General features: G+C 37.5%; 3 protein-coding genes across 4 annotated transcripts in view; all 3 read left to right on the top strand.

Moving 5' to 3' along the window:
• The window catches only part of LOC127449948 (KN motif and ankyrin repeat domain-containing protein 2-like), a 43,005-nt gene extending 34,216 nt beyond the window's left edge, over positions 1–8,789 (top strand). The window contains exons 10-13 of the mRNA XM_051713590.1: positions 6,092–6,234; positions 6,664–6,864; positions 8,430–8,528; positions 8,653–8,789. Coding sequence (XP_051569550.1) covers positions 6,092–6,234; positions 6,664–6,864; positions 8,430–8,528; positions 8,653–8,709 — 500 coding nt within the window. The 3' untranslated portion in view covers positions 8,710–8,789. The remainder of the gene's footprint in view (positions 1–6,091; positions 6,235–6,663; positions 6,865–8,429; positions 8,529–8,652) is intronic.
• On the top strand, positions 8,653–14,874 carry LOC127449988 (hemoglobin subunit alpha-2-like). Of its 2 annotated transcripts, none has more exons than XM_051713661.1 (4): positions 8,653–8,789; positions 14,091–14,199; positions 14,292–14,499; positions 14,653–14,874. In XM_051713661.1, the coding sequence occupies exons 2-4, from the start codon at positions 14,105–14,107 to the stop codon at positions 14,779–14,781; spliced, it is 432 nt and encodes a 143-aa protein (XP_051569621.1). In that variant the 5' UTR covers positions 8,653–8,789; positions 14,091–14,104; the 3' UTR covers positions 14,782–14,874. The 2 variants fall into 2 exon arrangements, with proteins under 2 accessions (XP_051569621.1, XP_051569622.1); XM_051713662.1 differs by having other exon boundaries at positions 8,658–8,793.
• Positions 14,875–19,422: 4,548 nt separating this feature from the next.
• Positions 19,423–20,167, top strand: LOC127449987 (hemoglobin subunit alpha-1-like). The gene is made up of 3 exons (XM_051713660.1): positions 19,423–19,562; positions 19,642–19,849; positions 19,947–20,167. The coding sequence occupies exons 1-3, from the start codon at positions 19,468–19,470 to the stop codon at positions 20,073–20,075; spliced, it is 432 nt and encodes a 143-aa protein (XP_051569620.1). The 5' UTR covers positions 19,423–19,467; the 3' UTR covers positions 20,076–20,167.
• Positions 20,168–22,775: the final 2,608 nt, after the last annotated feature.

Genomic DNA, 22,775 nt, shown 5'->3' with positions numbered 1-22,775 from the left:
GCTTGTGATGCGCGAATGTATATCAGGGTTTCTTACTGCATGGTGTACAGTTCACTACTAACAACCATGGTATGGTAACTTGATGTTAAATATGTATTTAAATGAATAGGTGTCATTAATGTTCCTTTCATTAGGCTACTATGAAAATTGTGATTACTTTATAATTACTCTAATTAATAAACTAATACATATATAATATGCAGTAAACTAAGCATCGTAGCTAATATGAGTGTAGTAATGTTCATGTTAACATGTTATCATGTATTAACATATATAGACTACATAAGAATTTATGGTTATTTGTTTTATATGTGTACTATTATGTGCTTTTCTGTGTATAGTGAAATTGTTTTCCTAGTTAGAAATATAAATTGAAATGATTTGATATCATGAGAAAAAGGTCCAACCGACAGCAGTAAAAGGCAAATAAAAAAAAGGGACAGTTGTCCAGCATCTGCGAAGAGCATCAAAAACTAATACTTGTGCAAAAACATGCAGTATTTTCACAAAGTTTAATAGCATACACTACATTTAAATGTACACTGGTGGCCAAAAGTTTGGAATAATGTACAGATTTTGCTCTTATGGAAAGAAATTGGTACTTTTATTCACCAAAGTGGCATTTAACTGATCACAATGTATAGTCAGGACATTAATAATGTGAAAAATTACTATTACAATTTGAAAAAAAAATTCAGAACTTCTTAAACTACTTCAAAGAGTTCTCATCAAAAAATCCTCCACGTGCAGCAATGACAGCTTTGCAGATCCTTGGCATTCTAGCTGTCAGTTTGTCCAGATATTCAAGTGACATTTCACCCCACGCTTCCTGTAGCATTTGCCATAGATGTGGCTGTCTTGTCGGGCACTTCTCACACACCTTTCAGTCTAGCTGATCCCACAAAAGCTCAATGGGGTTAAGATCCATAACACGCTTTTCCAATTATCTGTTGTCCAATGTCTGTTTCTTTGCCCACTCTAACCTTTTCTTTTTGTTTTTCTGTTTCAAAAGTGGCTTTTTCTTTGCAATTCTTCCCATAAGGCCTGCACCCCTGAGTTTTCTCTTTACTGTTGTTCATGAAACTGGTGTTGAGCGGGTAGAATTCAATGAAGCTGTCAGCTGAGGACATGTGAGACGTCTATTTCTCAAACTAGAGACTCTGATGTACTTATCCTCTTGTGTAGTTGTACATCTGGCCTTCCACATCTCTTTCTGTCCTTGTTAGAGCCAGTTGTCCTTTGTCTTTGAAGACTGTAGTGTACACCTTTGTATGAAATCTTCAGTTTTTTTGCCATTTCAAGCATTGTATAGCCTTCATTCCTCAAAACAATGATTGGCTGATGAATTTCTAGAGAAAGCTGTTTCTTTTTTTTTTGTTGCCATTTTTCACCTAATATTCACCTTAAGACATGCCAGTCTATTGCATACTGTGGCAACTCAAACACAAAGACAATGTTAAGCTTCATTTAACGAACCAAATATCTTTCAACTGTGTTTGATATAATGGCAAGTGATTTTCTAGTACCAAATTAGCAATTTAGCATGATTACTCGAGGATAAGGTGTTGGAGTGATGGCTGCGGGAAATGGGGCCTGTCTAGATTTGATAAAAAATCACTTTTTTTAAATAGTGATGGTGCTGTTTTTTACATCAGTAATGTCCTGACTTTACTTTGTGATCAGCTGAATGCCACTTTGGTGAATTAAAGTACCAATTTCCTTCCGAAACAGCAAAATCTGTACATTATTCCAAACTTTTGGCCGCCAGTGTATATATATTTATGTTAAGCAGTTAAATAAATTAACAGCGCAAATTATGGTTACTCCAGGGATGCTTGTGTATCAGCATCAGACGCTGGAAATGTCCCGCCCCTTACTGAAACGGAAAATATTATTGGTTAGCAAATATCCAATCGTGTCTGAAATTAATGTTCTGATTGGTGGATCAGATTAGTTGGACTGTCTGTCTTGCAAGTGCCAAAAGTTGCACTCCCACCTCCCGCAGTTCCGTGCGCGTTTAGAGAGAATCTCTGTACACTTTTTAAAATAAAATAAAAAACACAATTCACTCAGTGGTGCTGCAGAATCGCTTTAGTAGATAGAAAGTTCTGGGTCAAAAGCCTACTCATTGTTCTGGCGGCCATATGTATAATCACTTATTTTAGGTGGGCAACGGCGTATGCCTGCGTATGCCCTAAACTACACTTTAGCCTCCCATTCTGTTGATGAAAACAAGCTATTTGATCATGACGAAGGATTACATCAAGATTTAGATTGGAATGCAGGTGCGAAAAACTTAATATAAATAAAATATCCTGCTCCTGTCTCGCTGTTGCTTGCGTGCTAGTGATTACATGATTGCAATGACATAATATAAGAAATATTTAAGATTCCACACAATTTCGTGATCAGTAATCAAATAAGCAAATTTGTGACATTAACTGTGTTAACTCATTTTGTACAAAAGGACAGGATTTCTTTCATGAAAGCACTTTCTCAAGATGCTCTGTGAAAATTCACATGCAGGATCAGGACATCGGGTTTTGCACATATTTTTCACTCGAACTGTTATGCTGATAATATCATATGTAATGAAAAATAAATGATTAAATTAGAAAAATGCTAAATTTTCACAAGTGGACTCAAACTCTCAACTCTGTCTCTGGCCCTCTGTCTAAAATGCTTGGTTTTAAGCTATCTGACCCTTTAAGACTTCAATGAAATCACCCCATATTCTGATTGACTAACATCATGCAGCCCCTCAAGTACAGTCATATTTGAAACTCAATCGGAAGAAAATGAACAAGCTTCACATTATATCTGGGGTTCTGGTGACATCAAGTTGGTAGTACCAGACAAAAGTGTGGGGGGGAAGCCCAACATGCAGCTGAACAAATGTCTTGCAGAGAGACTTCCTGAAACAGGGCCCAGGATGCAGCCATGCGTCTCGTGGAGTGGGCCCTAAGGCCTAAGGTGGGCTGGAGCCCCTTAGAGCTATTTGCCATAGATATTGCTTCCACAAGCCAATGGGGAAGATGTTGTTTTGATTTAAATGTACCCATGTGAGGGGAAGCCCATGAGACAAATGAGCTGGTCCCTCTTTCTGATAGTCTCAATCCTACACAAATACATGTAGAGTGCACACACAGGACACAAAGCATTCAGCCTCTCGTGTTCCAGAGAGGTGAAGTAGATGGGTGGAAAGCGCTGAGCTCTAACACATCCTTTGTGAATTTAGGGAAGAAATTAGTCATAAAGGCTGTATTGGGTCTAAGACAAACCTTCTCCATGCCTGGGGAAAATCTTGTACAAGAAGATTAAACAGATAGGGCATCCAGATCACTGACACACCTGGCTGATACCAGCGCCAGGAGTAAAGCTGTTTTGTGAGACAACAACTTTAAATACATATTCTCCAATGGGTGTGCCAGTGCATTTACACCGAGGGGAGCGTCCTTGTCCTTTAGTGAGAAGAATGTAGGAAAATGGGCATTTTTGCGTGAGGCTAAGTGATCGACAGAAGCCCAACCGTACCTCTCCCATAGCATGCACACTACTTGAGGGTGGAGTTGCCACCCTCCATAGAGAGGTTTCCCCCTCGATAAGAGATCCGCGCCCGAGTTCAAAACACCCAAGACGTGAGTTGCACGTAACGACAGGAAGTGCTGACTGCTCCATACCAACATTTTGTGGGCTAGGCATTGAAGCTGAGGGGAGCGCATCCCTCCTTGGCGATTGATGTGCGTTACGGCTGTAGTGTTGTCGCAGCGCACTAGGACGTGATGCCCCTGAAGGCAGGGCAGAAAATATCTTAGAGCTTTTCTTACAGTCAGGAGCTCCAGATAATTTATGTGAGCTGAGCATAGTTCGGTCAGCCACGTCCCATTCACTGTCCTGCCCTCCTCAGTGGCACCCCACCCGGTCAGGGAAGAATCTGTAGATACGACTTTTCATAACATAACCGTCCCTAGAGGCATCCTGTGTGCATAAACATCCCTCTCCTGATCAGCGGCATTTTGGAGGGATGGCCATTCAATGTTGAGCCGAGGGGCCGCTTTCTCACACACCTCGAGGAGGATGGTGTGCGGTAACACCGCCGAACTGCTGACTGGCTGAGCCTGGGCTGATGGGATGACTTCCTCATCCTCTGAGCACTCCAGCACAGCGTTGTCATCTTCCCCAGAGCCGGGAGGCTTGTCTTCAAACGAAGAAACACAGAGGTGGGAAGTTTCTTTGAGTAATGAAGCCTCAGTTTGGAATACCCAACTGAGAGAAGGCAAAGTCTGGGAGGCCCCCAGAGTTGCAGCATCGTCGCCATTTCCCCCATCAGAGTCGGCATGCTTGAGTTCGCTGCCTTGGGTAGCAGCTACTTTGAGCCTCCGGTGCAGGAGTTTCCTTGGCAAGGACATACAATGGCTACAATTTTCAGGGAAGGAGAGAACTTCCTCCGCATGTTTGAATCCCATGCACACAACACAGAAAGGATGGGAATCTCTTGCTGCGATAAGCGCTCCGCAGGCAGCAGGGCATGCTCGCGACTGCTGGTTACCTGGTGCTCGCAGGTGATGTGGGTATGAGATGAGAAAAAGAGAGAAAAGTCAGCACACCAGGTCTCCAAAATTAGAAACATTTATTTTAATGTTCTCACCTAAGGTGACATTTCAAGCCTATGGCTCTTCATCAGTCTAATGAAGAGCCGTGGGCTCGAAATATCACCTTAGGTGAGAACATTAAAATAAATGTTTCTAATTTTGGAGCTGTGGTGTGCCGACTTTTCTCTCTTTTTCTGATACCAATTTGGTGGGGCACCCACATTGAGCTTTTTTGGCCTTGGATGTGCGTGCTTTTGTTCATTGTTTTCTTTTTTTGTGGGTTTGGGATGAGCCATGCTTCAGAAAAATTCTGAGTAGTAATACACCGAAATCACAGTCGGATGCAGGGAAAATGGCAACGAGGAAAGGTGGGCAGCCGTAAAGAAACACGAAGGCCAGAGATCGTGGGTGGCTTGCAGGCTGAATAAAACAGATAACTGACAAAAACTCCTTTGGCAGTCATGCCTGGCGAAGGCTGATCCAAAGATGTGTCGTCCTACAGACTGTTAAGTGAGAGCCAAACGTGAAAACCAGTCGAGCTGTGAGTATTCCATATAGAGGTCGCGAGAAATGAATGTCAACTGAGGAAAGTAGCGCGTACAGTTTCTTTTATGCCCTGAGGTAAAGGCGGGGCCTTACGGCAACATTGGACACTCGCTCCTGTGTGTCGAGCCAGACTTGGATGCTTTTGCAGAGGTCAGTTGTGTATGCCTTTCCCATAGGTGGATCTAGAACACGAGATGATGAAAGAGAACTTGACATTGCGTCTTTTAAAGAGGCACGAGATGCATGATAACGGTCAAAGCCGTTCATCTAGTTCATGTTTATGTAGAAAAACATTTAAATCCAGATAGACATATGAAGGTGTCCTGTTTAAGTCCCCTTTGGTGTAGATGAATCTTCCATGACAGGCCCATCTCTCCTCTTCATCTGTGACAGACTGAGCACCAGTGGGTGGGGCCAAGGGTGTAATGATGAAAAATAGGTGTTGATGTCTTGCATCTCTGTCTCAGTCATATGCAGATGGATTTGGCCCCTTGTGACTTCACAAAATCCAAATGAGCCGTTTCTGGAGTCTGGTTTAAATAAATTATATTTTTCAATTACGGAGGAAGTTTTCAGTTCTGAAACTTACAGTATGTTTTTATAGTACAGTGACATCTAGGAAAATGTTATTTACCTCTTGTCATATCCCTTTAAAAGTAGTTTAAACTTTCAGACAAGGCTTTGTCAATCCTTGACAAACTTTACCTGTCTAGTTTTAAACATGTTTTTCAAAAGAACCATTCATTTCATTTGGGGTAAAACTTTAATATTACAATTTTTATATATATATATTTTATAAATAAGCCATTTTAATAGTGCTTGTAATTTGGAAGTGTATTTGTGTGTTCGTGTGTTTCATGCACGTATTTGTGACAAAAATATGTCGGTACCTTATTTTTAGCATGAGACAAAGCTATATCTGTACCTTTATCAGCTGTGTCCTTGTTCCGCAGGTCTCTGTAATGCTGACAAGCAGAACAAGGCTGGTTACACAGCTATCATGTTGACAGCTCTGGCTGCCTTCAATTCTGACAGTGACCTTCAAACCGTCCTACAGCTGCTCCGCACTGGCGACGTCAATGCCAAGGCCAGCCAGGTGTGCCCCCTTCTGGTCAACTAGTATACTTCACTATGAAAAAAAAATCCAAAATGTGGCAGTAATCAGGGACATCATGAAATATTTGTATCTGTGCCATTCCTGACTCACTTGGTACACTAAGCAAGATAAGACATGATCAAAAGAAAGGGAAAAAACGCTAATTGTACATCTAAGTGTAAGATGGGTTGGTCTAATCAAAGGTACAGTTGTTTAGCATTCCAGGGTTAAAATCCCAATACATTGTACATATAACTATGTAAAACCACTATACATTGATACAGCATATGGAAAAGAGAAGCTCTGTCCTTTTTTCACAGGAATCAGAAGGGGCTAATGCTCTCAGTTTGAATGAGCATTACTCTTCTAGCAGTCAATATAAGATCTGTATATTAATCTGCATTACACTTATGCATTTGTGGGTTGCAGGCAGGGCAGACAGCACTGATGCTGGCGGTCAGTCATGGCAGAGGGGACATGGTGAAAGCTCTACTGTCCTGTGGAGCCCAGGTCAATCTGCGTGATGATGATGGATCCACAGCACTCATGTGTGCCTGTGAGCATGGGCATGTGGACATCGTGCGCCAGCTGTTGTCTGTGCCAGGCTGTGACGCTACGCTCACTGACAATGTGAGTATCTTTCCATTTCTCGAGCCTGATTCCAGAATTTTTATTTCATCTGTTAAATTCTGTCTTTCTATATTTCTGTCACCATCATTATTTCAACATTTAGCCAGTTGTGCATTTTAGGAGGTTATCCTGTGATAATTGACTGAAATACAGTGAGGTCCAGAAGTCTGAGACCACAGTGAAAATTTGGGATGCTAAATCTGATTCAAACGTTGAAATAAAATACGTTTTAGGATTTTGAAAAGAAAAGTTGTAACTTAAAATGAATAATAAATACTTAAATTTCAGCACCATTTCTTGGTCAGTCATCAATAAGCAATTTTGTGACATTGGTCATGTTAACGTCCACTCTATGTAACATTCTCAGATGCATGAGGATGAATGCTGGATAACATGAATCATCTGGTTTTTAACAATTTTGTGGAGTCCATGCCAGCTTGAGTGCATGTTGTCATTAAAGTGAAGGAGGGTCATACCAATTACTAAGAAATGCAGAAATTCATGTTAATTTTTCAATCAAACTCTTATGCTGATAATATACACTATCTGGCCCAAAAAAAAAAAAAAAGTCTCCATTTGGAATTAAATAAGCAGATACTTAAGAGGCTATGATTTGATCATTATTGCAGTGATTAATATGTTTCAGCTGGCAACAATTCTTTTAACCCCAACTGATGAAGTGTGTAGCTTCTAATATCTTAAACAACCATGTTGGAAAATGTATCCCATGGTTGTGGAAAAGATGTTACTGTCTTTCAGAAGGGGCAAATTATTGGCCTGCATTAAGCAAAGAAAACAATTAAGGAGATTGCTGAAATCACTGGAATTGGGTTAAGAACTGTCCAACGCATTATTAAAACCTGTAAGGATTGCGGTGAACCGTCAGCTTCGTGGAAGAAATGTAGTCGGAAAAAAATCTTGAATGATCATGATCGGAGATCACTAAAATGCTTGGTGAAGTCAAATTGTAAAAAATCAACAGTAGAACTCACGGCTATGTTTAATAGTGAAAGTAAGAGCATTTCCACATGCACAGTGCAACGAGAACTTGTAGGATTGGCACTAAACAGCTGTGTGGCCACAAGAAAGCCATTTGTTAGTGAGGCTAATCAGAAAAAAACAACTTCAATTTGCTTGGGAGCATAAAGATTGGACTGTGGAGCAATGGGAAAAAGTCATGTGGTCTGATGAGTCCAGATTTACCCTATTCCAAAAGCGATGGGTGCGTCAGGGTAAGAAGGGAAGTGCATGAAGTGATGCACCCGTTATGCATAGTGCCCACTGAAATAAATGTTGTGACATTGCATAAGGTTGTCGAAAAAATGCCACAACGAATGAGCGCCGTAATAAAAGCTAAAGGCAGTCCAACGAAATATTAGAGTATGCAACTTTGTCATTTGAAACAAAACCAAAAAAATATGTTATACAAATACATTATGTTACATTTTAATAAATTTGAAAGTTTAAATGATGACTCGGACTTTTGGACCCCACTGTATATTTAGCTTTCACTAAAAGGTTTATGGTTTGTGACAATATCTTCATTTTCTATTGCTGTTCCACAGGATGGCAGCACTGCTCTCTCCATTGCCCTGGAGGCCAGTCAAAATGACATCGCTGTGCTTCTTTATGCACACCTCAATTTTGCAAAGCCGCCTTCCCCTGTAAGTGCTCTTCAGAAATATTACCGCCTAATGGCCAAAACGAACAAATGGCAGATTTGTGCACAAAGTGTTGTATGTTTCAATTTGTTTTTAGCACAGTCAACAAGTTTTTCATTTTCAACAGGTGTCACCAAAGTCTCCAATTTTGGGATCTTCTCCTCCCTCCTCTGAAATGAAGTGACCCCTTATTCAAATGGATTTCATGAATTTGATGTCAGCTCTTCCAGCAGAAGTTCCTCGTCCATTCCACTGTCTGTGTGTGTATGTGAGTTTTTGTGTCTGTCTGTATACATATGTACAGTATAGGTACCTACATGTTACATTTTTGCATGTACAATTGCGTGACGTTCAGAGATTATTCAAATGTGCACTCTTGAAAAGACTCTTTTAGAAAATTAGCACTTGACACCATTGGCCTTTTTCTGTTGTTTGCATTCGAAGTTCTGTTCAAATTTTACAGTATAAAACTTTCTTTTTCTACATGACATCTTAGTTTTCAGTCATCAGATTAAGCTAGCTCACAGGTAGCTGCAGAAGAAAAGCTCATTTAAATAGATGTGATTCAAGTCACTATGTAACACAATTTTTGTTCCTGGGTAGTAAGTGTTATTTCCTAATTGCTTATGCCTCAGAAGTATAGAAAATGGCTATTATTCCCCACAAAATTTGCTTTTGTGTCCAGGACAGTGATATTTTGAAATTGACCTATTTCCAATGAGAAAATGGGCGAATTTGTGTCTTTTCCTTCACATAAAGTCAGAAAAAAACAATATATGAATCCGAAATCCTTCTTTATCTGTGGTCCAATGAAGACACCGGCTTTGACCTTTGCCTCAGACAGCTTAGGGAAGAAGTCTTGAAGGTACTTGAAGGCTGCCGACTCCTTATCTAGAGCTCTGACTAATTGTTTCATAAGGCCCAATTTGATGTGCAGTGGTGGCATCAGCACTGGTGTCCACCAGTGGCTCCCACTTGACGTTGTTCCTCCCCACAGAGAACTCGGTCCGCTGTGGCCTGTCCCACATGTGGTAGTGCGCCTTGGTGTCCCTGCTGTCCCAAAGGCAAAGATAACAGGGAAACTTGGTAATACCGCCTTGGAGACCCATCAGGAATGCCACTATTTTGAAGTCTCCAGTGACCTTCCAGCCGTACTCATCATACTTCAAGGAGTCCAGCAAGGTCTTGATGCAGATGTAATCCTCTTTGAGGTGCACCGAGTGAGCCAGGGGAAGAGTTACTTGTTACCATTATGGACCAGCACAGCTTTGATTATTACTTTAGTATAAATACATGTTAATTTGGATTCATATGTTGGTTTTTTTCTGACTTTATGTGAACGAAAAGACACAAATTCACCTGTTTTCTCATTGGAAATAGGTATATTTCAAAATATCACTGTCCTGGTCACAAAAGCAAAGTTTGTGGGGAATAATACCCATTTTCTATACTTCTGAGGCATAAACAATTAGGAAATAACACTTACTACCCAGGAACAAAAAAAATAATAAATAAATAAAAAAATGAGCATGTGAAAGCAATATCATTCATTGAAAAGGTAATTTGTTGTGATGAAACAAGTGTTATATTATAGAGTTAAATGATGTAATTTCATTTACTTTTAACTATCCAGCAATATTTAACATTCAAATCATCCAGTCTTAGTCATACAGCAACTGATTGAACTTGTAAAAGTGTAGTGTAAACAACTATAAAATAATTTATCTTGATCAAGTGTCCTTTCAAAGTTTTTACAGTTCTCAGTAAAATAAGAGTTTTGACTCTGGAATCGGTATGAACAAGAGGTATCTGTTTTCACACCAGCTGTTTTCAGAACATACAATTTGATAGCTTTTACATAGTGATAGTTTGTGATGATAATATACTAACTTTGATTATAAAGTGCAGTTGTCCCTACGGAGAGAAACCTAGTGGTTAGGTCACTTTTCTAGGAGATTTGTAAAGCTATATCTTTTACAAGCAGTAATACATTTGTGACAATATTTTAGCGTTTTTATTGAATAGATGCACAGTGTGAGACTTCCACCTGCTGTAGCATTTCTATTGAATTGCTGGGCTTGTTTTTGTGTAAATCATCTGGCTATTGCCCTGATGCACAGCATTGCACCATAGATTCTTTCACATCCAGTGCAGTATTACAAAAGTGTGTAGTTTCTTGAGGATGTACTTTGTTTAGCCCGAGGACCACAAGGTGTTTCTACAGTGATAATATAAAGACTGCAGCGGTTATTATAGTATACTTCAGTGTAGACAATGACATGTATTGAAACTTTATTGACCGATGGCTCTCCAAAGACATGAACATATAGATAAATTCAGAGAGTTCTCATAAAGGTTATACATGAATCTTTGTTTATAAGATTGATAAACTGCAATGATACATAGCCAGTGAAGGTAATATGAAGGTACGCAAGTTTTACATGAAGGGGCTTCTAGATTTGGTGGATGAGACCTGATGGAGTCTAGCAAGTGGACTGAGTCAGGTATCAGTAAAATGCACATAGTTTGGTACTGGCACGGTTTCACTGAGCACTATTAAACATTTGATTTAGTATATTTTTGCTCAGTGGCTGGTGGTTTTAGGGTCCAGAATGTGGCGAGAAAGCTCATAATTGTCTCTGACGAATGTAAGATGTTTTCCAAAAATGAGAATAATATATGTCATCTCCAAAGTTTTAGTGCAAATACTATAGAATTTTTAGTAGCTTTGTTTAACCACACGAGTTGGTGGATTTGAACATTTTAAATGGAAGAGCTATGTTTTAATTTGAAGGACAGTTTTGACTTGTTTTGTTTACCCACTTTGTACACATGCCTTCTTATAACCAGTTTAGTAACTAATTAATTTTATACTCTTTTGTATTTGATTTATTTAACTCTCTTTGAATATCTTTACATTTGTAATATCTGTTCACAGCCTTTGTGTATCTTTTGGCACATTTGCCTGCAATGTACCTTTATGTAAAGTGCTCACATTGAAATTGGTTTGTTTTTTTCCTCATTCTTGAAAAAGAAAATAAATTTAGATAGGTGGAAATGTGTCGCATGGAACATGGTATTTCTTTAACGTGCAAGCAATATGGGATTACTGGAGAATGCAGCCATTTAGAAAATAAATTGTCCAACTAGCAGACTTACCCCCCCCCCCCACAATTTTGGGTTCATCCCGAACAGAGACTTTTTGACTTTCCTCTAGTAAATTAATGAAAAGTGTTCAAATCAGGAAAACCATTTTGTAAGAGCTTTAAAAATCATATTGTCAATTAATTTTGTATTTATGTGTGGAAAAAAATCACAAAGAATTATTGTCCCAAATACAGCTGTTATTACCATCACACCAAGTATTTTAGAGAACAACTATATTTATATTTGGTCCATGAAAATTAGAAAAGAGTCAGAGCAGCAGATAGTTTGAAGACCAATGCAATTAATTTAAAGACTTTTACATCATGAGAGTAGCTAATTTGTGTCATTACATAACCAGTATTTTAGACTTTATATTCAGAGTTGGCTTATTCCAACTTTTTCTCCAAACTGTGAAAAATGTCAATGAATTACATACAATATCAAAACGCCACACCATCTCACATTACACAGAAATATACTGAACACTTGAAAGTTGATCAAGGCCATGGTCAGATCTTTACATAATTAGGACATGTGAGAAATAATAGAACATTTTGAAGAAAACAGTTTACATTGTTTGCAGTTTATAAACATTAATGCCAAGTACTAATTTATAACAAGTTTAGAACCAACATGGATAATGACATGTACAAGTACAGCTTACCTTTAACACAACACATGCTGTCTAAGCCACACCCCATTTATCATCAAACATCTTGACATCTTGTGTCCTCAGAAGAACCATTTACAACATGGTTCAGCAAAAAGCAGGAAGTACTACCCCTTGTCAAATTCGTTGTAATCAGGATTAGTGCCAGCCATGGGTGGGAACTCCTGCTAAACTTGATAAAACCCGTTCATGTTTTCAGTAGATATGGTTTGATATCCAGCCCTTTTCTCTACAGAAATAAAGGCTTGTTTGGTAGAAATATTAATGTCAGAAGTTTTATCACACCCAAGCAGTCTGTGAAATAAATGCCAATTTATGATTACAAATCACTGCACCATTCTTTAAATAAGTGATTTTAGTGCCATCGGATGTGCGCAAGCAGTCTTAATCCATATTTTCTGTATAGGGTCCGAGAGACCTCAAGCCTCTTATAGCTCAAAACATGCCCATGAGTGACCCATCATGTGACTCATTTTTGAATGCACATTTTCAAGACCTCAGGTATAAAATATGAGTAAATGTGAAGAATTTTCACATGCTAATATTCACTGAAACAGTCTGTCTATTTGGTGGTCTAGTGGTTTAGTTCTGGTCTGTTGTGTTTTTCAATGTATTTATGCTTGGTCAAACTGTCTCCACACACAAATAGGCCTAGCTTTGCCATCTTGAATAACGTACACATATTTTTCTGTTAGGTATTTATTTTATGCAGACAAGAAGTGTAAATTCATCGTTCACCATGCATGCACAGCATATCTTTTGTCATGTCCAAATATTTAGGTTTTTGTGAAGGCTTTTTATTAAGACTTTGACTGAAATGCCTATACTAGAATGTAAACACATATTTGGGGATTATCATTGGAAGCAAAGACTTGGAATGAATGTATTATAAATTGCATTATCATCTTGACCAAATTCTTGATACACAAGGCTACATTTATGAAGACCCAAATTTTCAATATTATTTTCTTTTGAATAATATACAGTTGTTGTTCTTTTTTTTTCTTTTTTTTAGTTCATTAACTATTGAACCATTAAACTATTCCACTTATTTGAAAGCCTCGGAATGACCAAAGTTTGGTTTACACAAATAATTTTTTATTTTATGTTTTTATATTTTTTCTTAGTAGCTTGAGATTTTTGTCTTAATGTTTTGATGCCTTGTTTGTTGTATGTTTGACAGTTTTCGGGAATAGAAACTTTAAGGTACACACGCGCCGCGCACACACACACACACACACACACACACACACACACACAACATACAGAATACATAGTCCATTTCATTGCTTGATGTATTAATATTTTATGATAATTTATGGATTTTTGTGGTGGGTTAAAGCTTAAATAATATCTCTTTTAGATAAAAGTCAAATGAAAAGACCCCCCAGAAAATTTAAAAAATAAAGTAATGAATAAATGAAACAATGTGCTTCTCAAAAGGCTTGGCAATCATGCATTCTAACAAGTGTGCTGAAATGGACGCTTGTCTCGTTTTGTTCTTAAAGGTTTGAATAATAAATGTTTAAAGTGCTCTTATGATTGACTGTCAAACAGTCAGCTGTGTCTTGCTTATCTTATTAGTTACAAGACCCCTCCCAATGCCGCACCCCCCCCCCCCCTTTTTTTTTTTCAGTAGTAGGTGGAGTTAAAATTTGTATTCAAAACATTGTCTTGCTCAGCTTTAAAAAGCCCTGCCAAAAACACCAGATTGCTTGAGTTTTTTTTGTTTGGCACACTGTCCACAGCAACCTCATTAACCATGAGTCTTTCTGCAAAAGACAAAGAGGCGGTGAAGACCTTCTTTGGCAAAGTTGCCTCTAAGGCTGAGGACATTGGCAACGAGGCCCTGTCAAGGTAACGTTTGTTTAAGTTTCGATCAACAAATGGATATTTATGACATATAGCGAACTTGTAACTCCTGTCTCCTCCTTTTCAAATCCTTTTAGGACTCTGTGGGTTTACCCTCAAACAAAGACTTACTTCTCTCACTGGGCAGACCTGAGCCCTGGCTCACCCAATGTGAGAAAACATGGGCTGACAGTAATGAAGGGGGTCCTGACCGCTGTGGATCTGATCGATGATCTCAAGGCCGGTCTGCTCACCCTCAGCGAGCTTCACGCCTTCATGCTGCGCGTCGACCCCGCTAACTTCAAGGTACGTTTTGTTGAAAATACATTTATTTGAATTTACACAATTGTATCTATTTACACCATTGCAAATAATCTAGACTTTAGAAAAACTCATTGTTTTGATATCAGAATGTGTATGAACTGCAACCATAAAGAGGGAACCTTTGTTTTTCATTAGATCATCAATCACAATATCCTTGTGGTGCTCGCCATGATGTTTCCTGATGACTTCACTCCTGAAGTGCATGTTTCTGTGGACAAGTTCCTCGCTCTGGTCAGCCTGGCCCTCTCTGAGAAGTACCGCTAAAGTGGACTCTGTATTCATCTCCGATGCGACACTGTACTCGCCTTAAAGAGGATGAAAATAATAAAATGAAATTCATGAAACCAAGCAATCTCCTTTTTGTGTCTGCACACCAAAACACATGTGACAGATAAGACAGGAATTTACCATTCTTGCTATACTGTGCATTTGTAAAGGTTTTCAAATGAGATCAACATAGTTAGGCTACTATTCTTCACTGCTGTTAAAAAAAGCAATGTTTCCTGGGTTAAAAGAAACTGTGGTCCTCAGTACTGACATGAAATGTAATGCATTAATTTATTATACATTGCAGATTTTGTTTTATCTTAAACTGGTGGAGAATGAAACAGTTTCAGACTGTGATTATGTTGGTTTCAGGAGGGTATATTTGTAGTATTTTAATAGCACTGTATCTTTAGCCCGATCAGTAAACCTTTTTTCTAAAGAGCCCCTCCACAAATGCTGAATCTTGGCAGAATGCATGATATTACTGAAATGTAAAATATGGAGCTTGTTTTCTCCAATTTGGCCAAAATGCCCCAGCTGTTTACATCTGTTAAAATAGTTCATTATAGGAAGGACACAGCTGGCATTAGAGGAATGTTTTCTTCTCTTTTGTTATTATTCAGCACAATAGATTATTTTTTATCCATGTGCTACAATTAGCTACAAATGTTTGCATTATTTAGCTGTTAAGTTTCTTATCTTAAATACTCAACCCATTAGGTTTCTCTCCTGTCTGTCTAAATGTAATTAAAGAAATGTATTAAAGTGCGGTTACGCTAGACTTTGCGCTCCATTCACTTCCATTCATACGCATACGAATGCTGTATTTTAGCATTTGTATATAATATGTTGTGTTATTTGTACTTGTATTATTTATTAAAAACAGTAGCCGCTGAGCGTTACATCGTTGCAGGGTCCAAAGTAATTTCGGATGCTGTAAACCACTGCTTTAGTTTATAAGCTTATGAAATCAGTTCAGTCAGACAATTTAGTTCATTTTCCTCATGACAAAACACTAATATTCTGTAATTAATGTCTTATTTTAGTTATTCAACTCAAAATTTCGATCAAATTTAATGTAAACTTCTTGAGAATGCACTCACTTTAAATCTTAAGATTTACCCATTTCATTTTCCTAACAAAATTTCATCAAATTTCAATTGAATAATCTTGAATTTAAAATTAAACATTAAAAGCCAAAATATTGTCAGTTATACTATTTTAATTCTGTGAAACATTACACAATTCATTTTGATTTATTTTTGTTATAAAATTGCAGTGCATAAGTCTTAAAAAATTTATTACAAACAATTAAAAAATAGCCTACAAATTTTTTTGAGTGAAAGTCCATGCACGGACCCAAGCTATTCAGGTTTTAACAAGGTTTTAAATGTTTTGATTCTCCAAATAGTATTGCAATATTTTGTGTGTACATTAGCCTGCTTTACAGTTGCAAGGAATCCACAAACAATCCACGAACACATCTTGTTTTGCCATCTTCTTGACTTAATAGAAAGGGTGGGGAAGGATTGCTTTGCAGAATTAGACATACTGTACTGTGCCAAGATTGTAAGAGATTTTCAGATAGGAGGTTTCTTATCTGGTTAACCATTCTTAAAGGCTGACAGTACTTCTCTGCGACAGCCACTTGCACAAATTGTTTTACTGTACTGCATGCAAAATGCATATTTGCAGAATCGACAACTTGACAGCATGTTCTTCCAGGCGACAGGTAAATTTGCTGATCTTCTAACTAAACATTCAATATTCAAACAACTCTCAAAATAAAGATGATGACGTTACTGTTAAGTGTTCAAAACTTTTGCAAGGCAATGCAATTACTTAGTATTCAGACTTATTAATAAACCTTTTAATCTTCTATTACAATAAGGTGTAGCAATGACCTTAACACACTGTTGTAAAGTTGTATTTGCTCATTCTTAGCAAATGTGGTAGAGGATAAGGTTATTTAGTCTTTTATGACATTAAAAAGAGAAATAGCTAATGGCATGACAAAACAGCGTCTCTTAAAACATTTAATTTGTTGTATGTTTTTTTTAAGTGTTACTTCAATATCTGCTTTCCATTGTATAAATTAATGTCTGGAGGGCAATGATGATTAGTAAATATGTTATGTTTGTTTGGAAGCTATGCAAAACTAATTTTCCATTGTTTGGTCTCCATATCCAGTACACTGAAAATTCAGATCAGAGGCTTGATGGAAAAAATGACTATGCATTTTAACTTCTTTAAGCTGTTCAAAATAAGTGTCATCCAAATGAATAACAGCACTCACTTAGGCTCGGTGGAATGTCTACCTAATTCAGGCTGTCTATGTTACTAACTGCTGAGAGTGTTTGAGAGAATCCAACAGGTTGTGTATGGAGCTGTCCAGTGCTGAAACAGGCAGGTCGTAGACACAGCAAATGGCTGTTTCTTACCTATCAATTAATCACTCTGGTAATCTAAGATATCTTTGTGGGATAGTCTACCAAACGCAAAGTATTGCTTACACATTCAGATTCCTCTGGTCAGCACATGGAACAGAGAACTAAAAAAGGTCAAACAATTGATTTTAAGAGGGGACGTCAGAACAAGTGTTGAACATGCAGTATGGCATTACAAATATAGTCTTAAACATGGAATGCGTCTTGTTGAGATTTGAAAGAAAGACCATGAGACATGACCTCCACCTCTTTCCCTAACCAGATTCAAACTCACAACCACTAAAGACCCTCCCTGAAGTTGTCCGGATCCACGTGAAGCTTCTCGGAGTGCAACACACTCAGCGGCGCATATAGGTTTTCTTGATATCATCCATGTTCTACACAGCTAGTCCAAGTCCGTTGAGCACAACCTTGCCGTGAGCAGCCACCTTTTTGTTACTCATAATGGATGCAGCGGCAATGAGGGTCCCAAACGAGCCAAAGTATCACCGAGTCCAGGGGTACACGATGAGGCATCTGAGGAGGAACAATTGGAAATCGCAGGTTTTAATAAAGCAATGACTTAACACCAAAGTCAGCAGCAAATTCAAATCAGATTGTTAGATTGAGCACACTTGCCAAAACCTGGGGCCCAACAACATCCACTTTAATTTTCTCCCACAAGGCCTTGATGGTATTGTGTTCAGCGTATGCCCACTCAGCCATATGGCTGTTCAGAGACGTTCACACTTGTATGCTGCTATAGTATTTGATTACTTTTTTGTCAGGTCACTTTTATTTATAATAATCCAATCTGTAAATTAGCTGTGCACTTTGTACTTATCAGTGCCTTAACACGAGGAACTTTACTGTGCCAAAAATGACTTGGATTTGAACTACTGATCTGGTCTGTTGCCAACAAACAGTTCTACAGCATCATGTAACGCTGTAATGCTTGATCCAGTTCCCGGAGATCTGCAGAGTTTATTTGATTGGGTTCAGCTGTTTTTGACTAAGTTAGAAATAAACCAGTGTAACTGCACCAGATACTCATAGCAACATGACTGTTGTTGCATAATGGCCCACCGGGAAAAGTTTATCCCGGTTCTCCCTATGGCCAGTCTGCCCCTGTCTTAAAGTATTTTTTTTTAGCATTTTAATTAAGTTGGATTATTATAATAATTTTAATATTTCTTATTTTAAATTAATTTTAAGTCATCTTGAGGCCTCCTTGGAAGTGTGCTGGGGTCCCCTAGTGGGTCCCTGGCCCCTGGTTGAGAACCACTGGTTTACAGTGTAAAAAGTGGTAACCTGCAGTTGTTGTAACTATTTCTAATTGATCTAACCCTTATACATTTCTAAAAAGTAAAAAAAATTAAATATGTTATTGTAACCTACTCTATTCATATTTAATCAGTGATGTTGCATAATGTTGTAGACTTGAATTAAACCAGTTGATTTAAATGTTACTCCATGAAGCAAACTTTTAGGTTTTAAGTTGACATTTGTTCAGTGCATAATAGCCTAATTTACACTCTCAGAGGATGTTTTTTTTTTTTTTTTTTTTTTTTTTTTTTGTACCTTTGGTTAAACATTATGTCTTGTTTTGGGTACATCATTGTACCATGAGGTGAGGACCTATTGTGTCCCATTAAAGGTATGCATTCTTCCTCTGAGAACAAAAAAAAAGGTACATTATTGTCTCTTTACGTGAACGCGTATGCTTTGTTCCTTAAATAGTACCCTTTTTTTTTAGAAGGGGTGGACGTTTTTGGTAATACCGCGTTATTATATGCTATTCAATAGATTCACTACTATAGCAAAGGTTTTGACAAGTGACCTAAAAATGTGTTTTACGTGGTAACATATATGAACGAGCTTTATTAAAGTCAAAAATGTTATTTATTCTGACTAAATTTACCCCAAAAAACGAGGTTACACCAACGAAAGTAAATTGAGTAAGATCAAGTAGATCCTTGAGGTAACAATTGCAAGTTACCACTTTTGTCAGTGTATTCATGTTGAGCAAACAATAAAAACAGCTAAGTCTTCTTTAAAAAAAAAAAAAAAAAAAAATGCAGGCTTTAATGAGATAAGGTGGAACATGGTGTATCACTGGCAATGGCCCAGAATTTGATACGTCAACTTTGGGGTTTCAAGGAGGGTCTTGGCTTTATCTTCTGCCTAGCCACAGTATAAAAAGCCAATCCCATTGCTGCCAGCTCACAGACGTTTGCTGCAAAGTCATCTTTCCACAATGAGTCTCACTGCCAAAGACAAAGCTACCGTCAAAGCTCTTTGGGCCAAGATCTCAGGAAAGGCTGATGAGATTGGTCAGGATGCTCTTTCTAGGTAAGGTCATTTCTAATGTCTCTCATTTAATGTTTTTTTCCAGCATCTATCTGAAATGTATTTCATTGTGTCTGCCCAGGATGTTGGTGGTCTATCCCCAGACCAAAACCTACTTCTCTCACTGGAAGGACCTGAGCCCCGGCTCGGCCCCTGTGAAGAAGCACGGATCGGTTGTAATGGGTGGCGTTGGAGAGGCTGTCAGCAAAATCGATGACCTCACTGGTGGACTCCTAAGTCTCAGCGAGCTGCATGCTTTCCAGCTGCGGGTTGACCCTGCCAATTTCAAGGCAAGTGAAATGAAGGTGTATCCTGTCTTTGCTTCGCTTTTCAGTTATATTTTCGTGGCCGAGGTAACCTCATTTGTTTTCATTTTTTCCTCCATAGATTTTGTCCCACAACATACTCGTGGTTCTGGCTACCATGTTCCCCACCGAATTCACTCCAGAGGCTCATGTGTCTATGGACAAGTTCCTCTCTGCCTTGTCTTTGGCTCTGGCTGAGAAGTACCGATGAACACTCGCTAGTGCGATCACTTCAGACGCGTCAGACGAATGCCAGCATGATCATTCTGTCTTATAACGATGCAATAAAATGATCATGAAAAATCTGAACTTGACTTCATGTCTTTGATGCATACCTTTTGCAAAACATATGGGTGTCAGTAAAGTGTGGTTTTAAACAGGGGTGTTCACACTTCTATGGAATTGCAATTTCTTTTTCACAATGTTAGGCTATTATAGCAAGATGCCATGCAAAATTTGAATACAGGCTACACTGTAAGCCTATAATTTGACGTCTGGTGTTTAAAATGAATGAATAAGCATATCGCAACATTTGCTCTCAAAGCTATTCTTTCACTTTCATAGGCGATGACTGCAAATCTAAATGAATAATATCATATATTAAATAGCCTATTATTAAAACAGCATGCATTTATAAAAGAATTGAATTGAATTTTTATTGCACTCTCATGGAAATTTGTCTTTGGCCCCCCACAAGGTGAAAAAACATACAAGACAATACGAAAATATGCAAACATTCACACTCAGTAGCCTACTCTGCCTCATACCACCAAATATAAAATAAAATAAACACGATTCAATATGCCAAATGCATTAAAGAGCAATAAATTCCGCTAATTAAACAACAACTACATAGCATAAAAAGACAGATAATGTATAAAACCCTGAATAAGAACCTCAGATCACCAATACGCAATTCATTATTCTATAAAACGATTGAAGATGGAATAAAAGATCTCTTAAGGATATTCTTAGTGGCTCTATACACTCTATAGCGTATTCACATTGACAACTGTTCAGTTCATTAAACAGAGAGTGTGACTGATCATTCGCTGTCAGTGTTGCTTTCCTAGTCTGTGTTTTATTTATTTCATGCATCTGTCTCTGAGGGTTTCCAAAGATTTTACTTGTTATATTCACTTCTTGTTCATTTGTTCTTGTGACTGGCCCCCAGATTTCCATACTAACATGTAATGTTGTACCTCATGTCAGGATACTCTCCACATGACTTGTATAGACCATTTCAAGAACATCTTTGCTAACATAAAAGCTATTCAGCTTTCTTAGAATGTACAGTCTTTGCATTGCCTTCTTATATATATGTGGTCTGTATTTGTAGAGAAATTCAAATAGTTATCTATGATCAAGTACAGGGGTGAAATCACTATCATAGCCAGCACCCTTTGAGGTGACAGCAGACGTTGTAAGTCTGTTTAAAATAAATATAAAGCATATCCAAGACAAAAACATCTTGAGGCAAGAAAGTATAACTCACGTCACGTCTGGCTTATCATTTTATTTGATGTTAAAGTTAAACGTGAAATGGCAGAACTATCATGCTACTATCATGTGAATTAGCAGATTATCTTGTTTAATTTGATTAAGGCCACACTCAAAATGATTTCAGTGTACTTTTACGATTTAAGGATTGCAGCTGCAAACTGAAACGATTCATCTTTAAATAATGTACATATTGTGAATTCAAAATATATTAGAAGTTTTTAAGTACGTCAGAATAATGAGTAGACCGTTAAAAATTATATATTTTTTAATATTTATATAATTATTATATAATTTAATATTTTAAACAATACCATTTGGTGAATGCAGCAACTGCACTAAAAGTAATTATTTAAGATTCACGCTTTTTTAAATTCCAAAAAAAATTCTGTCAAATTGAATTGAGTAATCTTTAACAAACTATCATTTTAAAAACCTAAATGGTATAACTCGTATTCATTTAATTTTGTTAGAAAAATTACACAGTTGAATTTTATGGAATTTTGTAATGAATTTGAAATGCGTAAAAACAGGCAAAAATATTATTATTATTATCATTATTGCCTATTTTGTGTGTCTGTACTGTGGCAGCATTATTGACAAAGTAAAAAATGGGCAAAGTTAAGCAAATAAATATAATTTAAACCATATGTTTAAATCAGGAATCACCCGCCCAAGCTTTTTATATTCCCTACAATATTTAAAACTATTTTATGACAATTATTTTGAAAGTGTAGATTTGATTACCCCAATAAATTCATGCTCAGAATCAACAGCAATCTTTGTACTTGACATCAACTTACACAGTTTAGTGATAGAGGATTTGAACTGCTTTAATATGTAGCATATGTGAATATTACATTAATGTTAGAGACTCATAACGAAAAAAAGACAAAAACAAAACAGTTACAGACGCTGACTCCTGTTAGAGACTTCCCAGTCTCTCCTGCACTGAGAAATGTCATTTTTATTTGTTACTTTTTTTTTTTTTTTAGAAAATAGTGTGCTCAGACTATATGAATCACCTCTCTTATACCATCAAAGAACGCCCTATTGACGTCATAATCGTTTCAAGAATGTCTCCTCTTTGATCTGTTTATACATTTTGTAATGTTTGTCAGTAGCGTGCATGCAAACCTAAAATATCAACCAATATTACCATAGTTTTTTATAGTAGTAAACAACTCAAATGTGGATATGTGTTGATGCATTTGTTTCTTGCCATGGCTTGAGCACAAAACTTAACGTAAAAGGCATGACCTGTAAATCAACCTGTTACCCCTCTAAAAAGGTATTCCAACATATATATTTAATGTATATATTAAGTGGATACAATTTAATTAATTAAGGACTTGTTTTATCTGTAGAAATGGAAGATAGAGCGACCCTTCACTTTGGCCTCACATTCGTC

The sequence above is a fragment of the Myxocyprinus asiaticus genome, chromosome 13, assembly GCF_019703515.2.
Source record: "Myxocyprinus asiaticus isolate MX2 ecotype Aquarium Trade chromosome 13, UBuf_Myxa_2, whole genome shotgun sequence".
Lineage (NCBI taxonomy): Eukaryota > Metazoa > Chordata > Actinopteri > Cypriniformes > Catostomidae > Myxocyprinus > Myxocyprinus asiaticus.
This window is presented reverse-complemented; position numbering and strand designations above follow the sequence as displayed.

What these genes read in the sequence shown, in the direction of transcription:
- LOC127449988 (XM_051713661.1), top strand. Translation starts at nt 14,105, where the DNA reads ATGAGTCTTTCTGCAAAAGACAAAGAGGCGGTGAAGACCTTCTTTGGC. An exon ending in GGCAACGAGGCCCTGTCAAG is followed by an intron (nt 14,200 to 14,291) that starts GTAACGTTTGTT and finishes AAATCCTTTTAG; the next exon opens with GACTCTGTGGGTTTACCCTC. An exon ending in TCGACCCCGCTAACTTCAAG is followed by an intron (nt 14,500 to 14,652) that starts GTACGTTTTGTT and finishes GTTTTTCATTAG; the next exon opens with ATCATCAATCACAATATCCT.
- LOC127449987 (XM_051713660.1), top strand. Translation starts at nt 19,468, where the DNA reads ATGAGTCTCACTGCCAAAGACAAAGCTACCGTCAAAGCTCTTTGGGCC. An exon ending in GGTCAGGATGCTCTTTCTAG is followed by an intron (nt 19,563 to 19,641) that starts GTAAGGTCATTT and finishes GTGTCTGCCCAG; the next exon opens with GATGTTGGTGGTCTATCCCC. An exon ending in TTGACCCTGCCAATTTCAAG is followed by an intron (nt 19,850 to 19,946) that starts GCAAGTGAAATG and finishes TTTCCTCCATAG; the next exon opens with ATTTTGTCCCACAACATACT.